The sequence below is a fragment of the Nannospalax galili genome, unplaced genomic scaffold, assembly GCF_000622305.1.
Source record: "Nannospalax galili isolate Female #2095 unplaced genomic scaffold, S.galili_v1.0 scaffold17, whole genome shotgun sequence".
In the NCBI taxonomy this organism is placed as follows: Eukaryota; Metazoa; Chordata; class Mammalia; order Rodentia; family Spalacidae; genus Nannospalax; species Nannospalax galili.
In genome coordinates this window covers 5154183-5166762 of record NW_008342276.1, presented here as the reverse complement: position 1 = coordinate 5166762, position 12580 = coordinate 5154183, and the positions used below count along the sequence as shown (strand labels likewise).

At 41.6% G+C, this 12580-nt stretch overlaps 1 protein-coding gene across 1 annotated transcript in view; it reads right to left on the bottom strand.

The window, feature by feature from the left end:
• The window catches only part of Deptor (DEP domain containing MTOR interacting protein), a 177747-nt gene that overhangs the window by 104500 nt on the left and 60667 nt on the right, over nt 1-12580 (bottom strand). Inside the window, exon 3 of the mRNA XM_008837981.3 lies at nt 9045-9168. Within this exon, the coding sequence (XP_008836203.1) occupies nt 9045-9168 (124 nt within the window). The remainder of the gene's footprint in view (nt 1-9044; nt 9169-12580) is intronic.

The following is a 12580-nucleotide window of genomic DNA, read 5'->3' as shown; positions in this document are numbered from 1 at the left end:
AAAAAAAAAAAAAAAAAAGTTAAACAATGAAATACTTGAGGTAGCTGTGATTAACACAAAAAATACAGAAATAAAGGTCTTAGGGGCCAGGCATGTTGGCTCACACCTATAACCACAGCATTTGGAAGGTTAAGGCAGAAAGATAATGAGTTTGAGGCCAGCTGGGCTACACAGCAAGTTCCAAGCCAACCTTGACTGTGCAATCCATCTGAAAAGGCAAAAAGATATATAGATATATACATATACATATATTGAATATATATATATATTTGATGGATAATTATTGCTCTCTCTGCTAATGATCAGCTACAATACTAAATTAATTAATTCCTGCATTGTTGTAGCTCTTGGTCGCTAGTTCTCCACAGACCTCTCATTTCCTCAGGCCTTGTAAATTAAAGCACTAACAGTTTGTTCGGACCAGCTTCTCAAAGATGCTTGTAGAAAGAACAGACTTGAAAGATGCTGTTCTTCTCTCTAACAGAAAGGCAAATTTGTTTCTGCCCGTCTGAAAACACAGTGACTTGAGTGAGTCATCTGGTACAGATGGCGGGTGGCCTGAATACCACCATGAAAGCTTCTGGTTCCTCAAGTTTAGGGTCCCTCTTCTTTACACAATCCCCTGTGTGTACATGCAGTGGTCACCAGCTATTGTGCTGTTTTGTAGGAACTAAGCCACCCACCCTGGATATGCCATTGCTGAGAGTCATAAATGGCTCTCTTCTGATCCAGAGTTTCTTGTCTTGTATCATGAATGGTGATGGACAAATTTGTTGGCATGCAGGTAGGGTAAAATCTCAGCCAGATGTTAACAGCTCCTGACATGAGTTACACAGTATCAAAATCATCCCAGTCACATAAATAGTGGTAAAAGATAACTTTTTTTTAAAAGATTCATTTATTTTTATTTTATATGTGTGTTTTGCCTACATGTGTATGTACACCACTTGTGTACCAAGGTGTCGGATTTCTTGGAACTGGAGTTACAAACAGGTATGAACTACCATGTGGATGCTGGGAAACCAAACTGGGATCCTCTATAAGAGCAACAAGTGCTCTTAACCTCTGAGCCATCTCTCTAGCCCCAGTGAAAGATAACTTTCAACTCAGTAACACTGCAATTGTTTGACACTTCAAATAAATGAAGACTGCAAGAAATACTTATTATAAGATTCTTCATTGCACAAGGTTCCATGGCACATACCCGTCATGATCCCAGCACTCCAGGAAGGATTGTGAGTTTAAAGCCAGCCTGGCCTACACATCAAAACTCTCTCTCAAAACAACAGGAACAAAAAATTCTGTAGAACCACTAATTAATTAGGCAGTCCAACTAAACTGAAAATGTCCATAACATAATGCAGAATATTTTGTTACAGTTTGTAAAATGGCTGAAAATATTTGAAACTAAAATTTGAATCAAGTTGCAGAACTGAAGTTTTCAGTTTGGGTTCACACTTATAATCCCAGAATGTGGGAGGCAGAGCTGGAGTATTGTCACAAGGTCAAGGTCATCTTGGTCTGCATAGAAAGTTCTAAGCCACCTAGAGCTAGAAAGATCTGTCTCAAAACAAACAGTCTAATCAACCAACCAACCTCCCTCAGTTTGCAAAGTATTTCAAGCTGGAAATAGAAGATGGGTTTAAAGATGGGCTGGGGGCAATGGCTTAGTCAGTAAAGTGTTAGCCATGCAAACCTGAAGAACTGAGTTGAATCCCCAGCATTCATCCAGTGTGGTGGTACACACCTATAATCTCAGGCTGGGAAAGCAGAGATAGGAGGATCCCTGGGCTTGCTGGGCAGCCAGTTTAGACAACCTTTGAGACTCGGGTTCCATGAGAGACTAGGTCTTAAAAACTAAGGTGGAGAGCAACAGGGGAAGGCAGCTGAAGCTGACTTCTGGCCTGCATATCTAATTGCATACACACAGTTGCACCCTTGACCTTCCCAGAAGGCTTAAAGGCTTTTATTTCCTGATTTATTTTTATTTATTTTTCATTTGCATGCATGTGTGCATGCTGTGTGTATGGGTAACACGGAGACCAAGTTAAAGGCACTTGAAACACGCATGCTGGGACCCTAACTCAGATCCTTTGGAAGAGTGGCAAGTGATCTTAACTGCTGAGTCATCTCTTCAACCCCAAAGGTGTTAAAAAAGAGTCCAGCCCCCTATCTGAGGGTCTATATCAACCATTAAACCTCTCTACATCTCATCTTTCCTGTCTTACAATGGAATTAATTATGCCTGCTGGGTATATAGCTCAAAGTTGCAAGAAAGACCAAGCAAATAATGTATAATGCTTTATAAACTAAAGAGGCCTGATAAGTTGGACAGGCTGGCTGCTGTTGCTTGCTATTAAAAGCAGCTCTCTGTAGCTCTTTCGTGTTGCAAGTTCAGCTGCTCACAACATGGAGAGTCCTTTGTTCGTTGAACATATTTGCTGTGCCAGGCACTGAGAGAGAACAAAAGAGCCATCACAGGGCACATGTGAAGAAACCTCTGATAAGACAAAACACACGGAAGGACCCTGCCCTGCCGGGCATGGCTTCTCCCTTTCATTTCCCTTTAGTCATACAGAAGAGAAAAATGTTTCAAAGCAGTGGGAACCCACAGATCCAAGGGCTCATGTCCCTATGCTACTTCCTCAATCAGGTCTAAACTCCTAAGCAGGTTAAACAGACTAGTGGCTGCAGAGAGAAATTCTTATTGCTAAGAAAATCAAGGTCCTTTAGACAAAACAAAACAACAAACAAACCTGGACAAGTATGTCTATCTACCAGGCCTAGAGGAGATTTAACTCCATATTAAAACAGGCAAAATTAGAACTGAGAAATTGTTTCCAGATTTGAAGACGAAACCAAAGTTAGTTCAGAAATGTGTGCTTCAACCACTAGGTTAGTAAAGAAAGTAGAAATTATTTCTAAACACAGATTCTCCTATAGAGTACCTGGTAATCTCAATGCCCCATTCCCCATTTTCTGTGCTAGGGATTGAATCCTGGGCCTCATGCATGCTAGACAAGAAATTTACCCTTGAGCCACATCTCTAACCCTGGCATTAAATAATTCAATAATCCATCCATCCATCTATCCATCCATCCTTCCTTCCTCTCTTCCTTCCTTCTGTCCATAGGTATGTGTATATTCACGTGTGTGTGCATATGTGTAAACTGGTATGTGGAGGCCAATGGTTCATTCCTAGAAGCCATCTACCTCAGTTTTTGAAATCGTCTTTCACTGATCCTGGAGCTTCCTGATTCAGCAAGGCAGCCTGACCAAGCCCCAGGTATCCTCCTATCTGCGCCTCTACAGTGGCAGGCTTACAACCACGTACCCCCATGCTGGCTTTCTACATGTGGGTGGGGGCTCGAACTCAAGACTTCATGTTTGCATTGTAGGCCCTTTAGCAAAGCTGTCTTCCCAGTTCCTGGCACTTGATAATCTGGAGTTCGACTTTTTTTTTTTTTTTTTTTTTTTTCCCCCCAAAGACTGAAGAGTTTGCCAAGTGCTGAAAGGCAATAAAGTCTTGCAGTTTCAAGAATGCACCAACACCTTCTGCTCTGTGAAGACTGGCCTGGGATCCACTATGTAAACCACTATGTAAATCCCAAGTGTTGGGATTACAGGCAAATGCCACCATGCCCACACTCAGTGCTGTTCTTTAAACTCATATTTATCCAGCTTGGGAAGGTTTCCTCTGACAACTACAAATTGGACCTTTGGGAGCACACAACTTAGGGTCATGTGTTGGGTGTCTCAGGTATGTGTGCCCGTGCAAAATTAAATTGTGAGGTGCAACACTATGCAGTATTCTCTATACTGCAAGTCCACGGACTGGCTATAGCAAAGGCTTGCTGGTGTCTTAATATCAAAGTACATGCACCCGAGGTGTTCCTAGATAAATCTTCAAATAACAAAGTCAACTCATCAATGCATGAGCATTCCCTGCCTCCTTCCAAGGGGGTGAGCAGTATCATGCAAACCCCATGTTGTGTACTCATTGCCTTTGTGCTTATTTTATCCCCAGAAGCCTAGGAGGTCTGTGGCCACACCAGCTGAATATGCCTAATCTAGTCTAAACTTGTAAGCAAAGCAGGGCTGGGCTTAGTTAGCACTTGGATGGGAAACATGTATGAGGATCCTCAACTACTATCTTCATTTAGCCTCAAGGCCTGGAGCCAGGGTTCACAAACAGGCAACCTGGCTCTTGAGATCTTAGCCACAAAATGAGGCTACATCTTATAACGTGATATGATGCCAATAACAGGAACACTCATTTATATTATTATTTACTACTGCAACACAGCAGCTAACACCTCTTGGCCCTCTCTCTATTTAGTCTTGTAATAATATATATGCCATTTAATCTTTTCAACAGCCTTTCCAAAGAGTCTTTCCCTCTCCATTGAAGACTGAAAATTAGAGGGTTTAAGCAGCCTGCTCAAGGTCACAAAGCATGCACATTGTGAGGCTGGGGCTTAGAGACCAGGGCTTTCTGGTCCCAAAGCCCACACTGCCTGTCATTCGCTGAGCAAAATTATTCATATCTCTAGCATCTTACAATGTTCCTCACAGAGACAACCTGAAAGCCAGTTTCTAGTCTCCTAATTGTCATTTGTTTGAAAATCTCTGAATCGGAATCTGTATGATAAAGGGAGTGACAGAGACACCAAGAGTCAGAAGTTGCTCAAGTTTAAGGGGTTTTGTTTGTTCGTGTTATTTTTGATGTTGTTTTTGTTTTTTTGAGACAGGGACTCAGGTAGACTAACATGGCCTCACACTTGCTAAGTAGCAGGGGATGACTGAATTCTTGATCCTCTTCCTCTCCTCCCAAGTGCTGGGATTACATGTAGACTACCACACTTGGCTTAGTTTAGTTTCAATATATAGTTTTTTTCCATAAAGTAGCAGACTAAGAAACACCATAACAGGTTAGTCAGAAAGCTCTGAAAATACGAAGATAGGGAGATAGGGCTCCATTCCTCGTTCCTAGTTTGCAAGAAAGTTATGACAAAATAATCTAATGGGGGTTACTTTTTTTGGTGTGGGGGGTAGATGCTGGCAGGTACACAACAATCTATGGAGGTCAAAGGACAACCTTTTGATGTTGGTCCTTCCCTTTCCACCTTATTTAAGACAAGGTCTGCTCATTGCTGTGATAGGGTAACTGGCTCACAAGTTCCTGAAGATTCTCCCATCTTTGTCTCCCATCTCCCTGTAGGAGCCACTGGGATTGATTACAGATACATGTGATGTTTTTATGTGGATTCTAGTACTCAGAACTCACAGAGATCCGCCTGCCTCTGCCTCCTGAGTGCTGGGACTAAAGGCATGCACCATCACACCCGGCTTTTTTTTTTTTTTTTAAATTATGTGTCTCTGTCTCTCTGTGTGTATGCACACATGCATACAAGTGCCCATAGGCCAGAAGTGTGTCAGATCCTTTGATGCTAGAGTTAAAGGAGATTGTGAGCCACCCACATGAGGGCTAGGAACTGAACTTGGGTCCCCTGGAAAAGCAGCAAGTGCTCTTGACATCTCTCCAGTCTTAACAGCCCCAGTATAAGTGTTCTTAATATCACTGAATATGTAGGAAATGACTAGGGTGTTATCATTTAATAGGGAGGCTGTGTTGTATCCAGCATTTATTTTTAATTTAAAAAAATATATTTTATTTATCTTTATTTTATTATGAATGTATTGCTTGCATGTAGGTGGATGCACCGAAGTTCTGCACTGCCCGCAGAGGTCAGAAGATGGCGTTGGATCCCCTGGAACTGGAGTTACAAATGGTTGTTAATTGCCACGTGGGTGCTGGGAACTGAACCTGGGTCCTCTACAAGAGCAGCCAATTCTCTTAACTGCTGAGCCTTCTCTCCAGCCCCCTTATTTTTAACTTGATTACAGAACACCAGAGAGACTGGTCCCAAAGAAGAAAGATCTCACTGTCACTTCTGTCTGTAGATACTGGTACACTTTTAGTAAAATTTTACAGAAAATTCTCTACCTTGACAACTTATAAATCTTTTGTTGCATTTTATGATAAACTGCATTCTAGAGTGAATGTTTATTTCATTTATTTAATCTCTATGAAGGGCAATGAAAAGAATTTAGGATTTATTAACAATCGATTGACAACAATGTTAGGGTTTGGGCTCCTGGGTTCAGATTCCAGCTAAGATTTATGAGTTGACCCTGGAAAGTGACTTGCCTTTCCTGACATATCTTCCTCCTCTATAAAACAAGGGACAGTAACAAGATTCAACTCAACCTTGACATAGTAATTCAGTAACCTCTACCAATCAGGGTATCTAATAAATGATTAGTGTATTATTCAGGGTTCTCCAAAGAAACAGAACCGGTGGAATGGCTATATATGTATAGAGATTTATCAGCTTTTCTCACAGGATAGAGTCTGAGTAGTCCAACAATGGCTGCACCACACTGGAAAGGCTGAGAATCCATAGTCATTCAGTCCATGAGGCTGGATGTCTCAGTAGTCCCAATCTGGTGCTGAAGGTCTGACGAATTCCAAAAGATCAGCCAGTCTTCAGTCTACAGCAGCAAGATGAACTCACCAGCGAAAGAGAAGGCAAGCAGCAAGAAGCCAGGCATTCTCCTCTCCCTTAGCCTTTTATATGGGCTGCCATCAGAAGGTAACACCCACATTTAAGGTGTGTCTTCCAGCTTCAGATGATCCAATCAAGAAGATCTCTCTCATTTCAGTTAATCCCAGATCCAGTGAAGTTGACACCCAGGATTAGCAATCACAATTAGCAACCAATAAATACCTATTGTTAGCTTTAAAAGAAAATAATGAAAAGAACACATATCTTTGCAAGACCTTCATCTACAAATGTTAGAAGTTATCCCAAAGAAGTGTTCTGGGGAAAATAATGTGGTGGGAAAAAAATCCCCTTAATACTAAAAAAAAAAAAATAGGGGCTGGAAAGATGGCTCACTGGCTTCTCTTAACCAGCATTTTATTTTTAATTTCTTTAAAAAACTTTATTTGTATTTTATTATGAGTATATTGCTTGCATGTAGGTAGATGCAAGAAGACCTGGTTCGAATCCCAGTACCCACATGGCAACTAACAACCACTCATAATTCCAGTTCCAGGGAATCTGACGCCCTCTTCTCACCTCCACAGGCATGGCACGACATGGGTGCACTTACATACCTGCAGCAATACACTCATACACATAAAATAAAAATTAAAAATATTTTTAAGAACTTCCAAAATAACAAATGTGCTGAAATTCATAGAAAGATTGCCTAAAAACAAGGAAACTATGTGAGCTACAATGACACCAACTGTCCCTTTTAAAGGCCCCAAAGTTAGTTCTAAACATTCCAGCAACCAAAAGCAGAGGCACCCAGGCCACCTAAGGTTAAGCACATATTAAGTTTCTTTTTCCTAGCGCTAATTTCACAAGCAATTTGAAGGAATAAATTTACTTGAAAAGTGAGATCTGAATATTAATGACTACAAAGTAAATGGCAGGCAGAAAGAGTCTAGCAACACTGATCGACTTAAAGAAAAAAAAAAAAAGCCAGTCCTCTCCGTTTTCCTCTACCTCTTTCTCCGTACCTCTGTACTAGGGATGGAACCCAGGGTCTTTTGCATGTTAGACAAGTGTATACCTCTGAGATACACTCCTGGCCTCTATTCATACTTTTCATCAAATATTCACCCTATGATTGGCCAAGCACAGTTCAACCAGGCTGTTAGAAACACAAAGTCTAGGGTGGAGGTCAGTGGTAGAGAACAGGCAGCATGTGCAAGCCCTATGTTCACAACAAGAATTCATCCTTAATCATCGTGATCTTAATCATCATGACCCTTTATCCCACCTCTCAGACCCCCACTCTGACCTCCATCCCCGCCCAGTAGAGAGTAGCTGACTATTGTGCATTTTTTATGTTCCAAACACGAGTTTTCGAAATGCTCTAAACCTTATAAGGCAGCCAGAGTTAGAGAGGAGTGACACTGCTTCCGTGCTCCTTTCTCAAGTGCTGCTTTTTGATAAAAAGGTAAGAAGAGCTAGAGGCTACAGAAGCATACTAGCTCTGGGACAGACCCCTCCAGAGCCTCAAGATCTACCACCGAATACTCCTGGACTATAGTATGCTCATCTCTTCAAGCCAGCTGAAAAATGGTTCCACAGAGACCCTGGAAGTGCTCTCCACACTCCTCTCTTAAACATGATCCTGATCTTCCCATGTTCAGGTCCCTAGTTAATTAAGAACCTCCAGATCCTGACCTTTCCCTGTTCAGCTTTCCCTAGTTAATTTCCAGATCCTGTCTTTCAAATGAGGAAAAGGCCCTCAGCATCACTTGATGGCAAATATCAAGCATCATCCTTTTGTTTTCACTTCGAGTTTTGTCAAGTTGATTTAAATATAGAAAATATGATTTAAATAATTTCTTTATTAAGAATCTTATGAAATTGACTTGATTTCTGGCAAAGAGAAAAGCAAATATGAGACAGAGTTTTCTTCTATTAAAAGGAACAGTTATGTAACCAACCCACACTGAAGAGCCAAGCTAAAGTCAATATGATGAAGACAGATGGCCTGAGATATATTTCAATTGATAGAGCATTGGCCAGGCATGCACAAAGCCCTGGGTCAATTCTCAGCACCACATAAAATCATGCATGATGGTATACACCTGTAATCCTAGCCCTCGATGAGGACCATCAGAAGTTCAACGTCATCCTTGACTACATAGTGAGTTCTAGGCCAGTGTGGGATACAGTATAAGACCCTTTCTCAAAAACAAGCAAACCAGGGGCTGGAGAGATGGCTCAGCACGTAAGAGCACTGGTGGCTAACTGCCATCTGTAACTCCAGTTCCAAGGGATCCAATAACTTCTTCTGACCTCCTCAGGCAGTGTATAACATGGGTGCACTCACATGTAGGCAATACACTCACACACATAAAATAAAAAATAAATAAAAATTTTCAAAAACAAACCAAAAATGAATGACAGAGGCTCCTCTGTCAAGAGGGCAGGAAGGATGGAGTGTAGACCTACTTCTCATACAGCCTCTGTCCTCTCATGAAGGCCTTCACCTCGTTGTCCAGTGGGAAGGTACCATCATCCTTTCTAAATCGGTAGAAGAGTTTGACATCCTTGAATTCCTTGTGTTCATCACACACTGAAACACAATAAACGGAGAGGCAAATGAAAAAAGTCATTATAATGTAACTACTCAAGGAGACAGAGGATGCTAATTAAAACACATTTCACTACCTAATGAACAAATATCTACCATATGGGCAATACATGTAGTGTTTAGCACAGGGCCTAGTTCAGAGTATTGCTCAGTATTATAAGCTATGACTATCACCATCATCACACACTAAGAAGCTCATAAACTTCATTTCACTGTTTATTCCACAAACTCTTCATGAGCATGATATTGGGACAGCATAAGCCTCAAAGTATGTGAATCTAAGCCAGGTATAGTGGCACATGCATGAAATTCCTGCATTTAGGAGACTGAGGCAGCAGAATCCCATGTCCTAGGCCAAACACCCTGTGTTAAAAAAGATTGAGCTGGGCGTGGTGGCGCACACCTTTGATCCCAGCACTCAGAAGGCAGAGGCAGGCAGATCTCTGTGAGTTCAAGGCCAGCCTGGTCTACATAGTGAGTTCCAGGACAGCTGGGGCTACAGGGAGACCCTGTCTCAAAAAGCCAAAAAAAAAAAAAAAAAAAAAAAAAGAAGAAGATTGGGCTGGAAAGATGACTCAGTGCTTAACAGTGCATACTGTAGCAGGGCGTGGTGACCCGTGCCTTTACCAGCACTCAGGAGGTAGAGGCAGGCAAATTTCTCCAAGATGGAAGCCAGCCTGGTCTACACAGAGAGTTCCAGGCCAGCTGGGGCTACAGGGAAACCTTGTCTTAAACAACAACAGCAACAAGGCACCCTGCTTTGACACTGGACCCAAGGTCAGTTCCTGCTGGCACCCACATTGGGCTGCTCATAGCTGTCTATAACTCCAGCTCCAGAGGATCTGATGCCTTCTGGCCTCCAAGGACACTCGCACATACATGCACATGGTCACACACAGTGTGTACACATAAGGAAAAATAAAAATAATTTTTTGTCTTTTTTTTTTGAGACAAGGTTTCCCTGTAGCCCCAGCTGCCCTAGAACTCACTATGTAGACCAGGCTGGCCTTGAAATCACAGAGATCCGCCTGCCTCTGCCTCCCAAGGGCTGGGATTAAAGGCATGCACCACTACACCCAGCTAAAATAAAATATATTTTTTAATAAAGTGTAGTGGAATAAAGAGAAAAGTAGGCATGTAACTAAAATGCTGTGCTAGGGCTCTGGAGACGTAAAGGAGTAAGCAGTGGAGAGCATAAAGGAGTCCTCAGAACCCAGCTGCAGGAAATGGAAGCTTCTCTGAAGAATTATATGTAGGTAGAAACCTGAACAACGAGTAGAAATTGGACAAAAATAAGGAAAAATGGCCTCCTAGGGTAAAAGAACAGAAGCATATGCAAAAGTCTAGGCCAACGTCAGAGATCTCCAGGATACATGCTCATGACTGGTCACTGAACTATTGACAGTAACAGCAAACACTTGTAAATAATCTAAATGTCCATCCACAGAATAAAGCTACAATGGCATCATATACATGGCACACTATACAGGTAACAGCAAAAATAAATAACCAAAGATACAGATCATGAGGGAGAGAAGAGAGCTTAAAGGAAGAGGGGAATGGAGAGGATCCTGGGATACATATGGTAAGAAAGCAGAAGGGGGGGGGGGTTAGACAATGCGAGAGACAAATAATGCCTAGCTGGTTTTAAAAGCCAAAGGGAACCATATTAGTCCAACAACCTACTGAGAAATTATACATACCAGATCAAGAAATATATGTCTAGGTAAGGTTTATCTGAGAGCAATTGGTCTTTGCCCAAGATTTATCTACATGACACACAGTAATTAAAAGTACCAGACTGGTGGAACTAACCTTCTTGGATGTTTAACAGACATACTTTGAGGCCTATACTAATTTGGTCAGAGGGACATAAAGGACAGTTTTTGCTCCTTGCCCTCCTAGGTTGACTGGTTCCAGGAGACTATGAGTATCTCCCAAAATGTCCTGTAACTGTGGTGGGTCACCTGAACTCTTGATCAAGGAGGCCGAGGCGACCCCACAAGATGGACATGAACCAGTTTCCAGTCTACAAAGAGGAGGGTCAACACAGAGGAAACATTTCTTCCATGCTTCCAAGCAAAGCCAGCCATGGTTGAGCAGGACCTTTGACTTATCTTCACATAGGTGGAACTGGTAAAAGAAAGGAGCCAGGGGCTCCTCCCAAGCCCACGTGACCCCTGAGGAACAGATCCTCAAACAATCTTAAGAGTAAAAATAAATTGGTTTATCTGGGCCAACTCTATGGCTTTAAACACCCAAAAAGGAAAGTATAACCAAAAATTAATGGGGCCAATACAATTTTTTAAGAGTCCAAATGTATAGCTAAAGGCTACATAGCAAGCAACAATGCCAGATAGGAGATACCTTCTTTTGAGTTGTTGGCCAGGGTGGCCCAAGGGACTCCCAGATAGAAACCAGCATAGAACTGGGAAAATAAACAGCAGACCCCAATCTTATCTAAAGGACTATTGACAACTGATTGCTGCTAGATGAGGAACAGCTGACCCTCCTAAAACAAAGACCTCTAGATAAGCTGACTAGGTTCATCAGATGGACAAGCAGTGGGGAATGGCTGGGGGTGCTGACAACACAGCAGACAGTAGCAGGGATAACAGAGTATAAGGGCTTTAGTGGGGGGAGGGAGGCTATGGGAGGGTGTCATCTGGGAACTGGGTATATAGCTGAATAAGATGATATGGGATGTTCTGTGTGATATACACACACAGAAAAAAATGAACAAATTTTAAAAAATCTATTATATTTGAGGAGGAAGCATAAATGTTTATGTCACGTCAATTAGTAGAAGTGATGAACATTACGATTGAAATCTACACAATTATGACTGGTAATAATTAGAAACATACAGATTAGAGACCCATGCACCAACATCTCAGTGTTAGTAGCAAAAACAATGAGTCTTTCTGTAAGAAACAGTATATTTTAGAATGAAATAGAGATCTTTTTTCAGGGTTAAAAACTCATTCAATTTTATGTCTTACAGGGCTTATACTGAGTTCAATATAGTATAACTGTATTAGTTCAACTGTAAACCTAAAAATTTGCAGCCACTTTTGAAAGAGATGCATCTTTGCTCTGGAGTATGTAACTGAGTATGTTAAAGCTGTAACGAAATACTTCTTCTAATCATGTGGTTATTAAATTTAAAAAAAAAATTAAAAAAAGCTCACCCAGAGACTGGGAGAAAATACTCGTCAAATATATCTGATAATACTTATCAAAAATATAAAAAGGAAGTACTTGAGAAGCAGAGGCAGGTGGATCTCCAGTCTGGTCGACATGCTGAGTTCCAGGCCTGCTGGGGCTACAGGGAGACCCTGTCTCAAAAAGTGTTTGTGTGTGTGTGTGTGTGTGTGTGGGTGTGTGTGTGTGT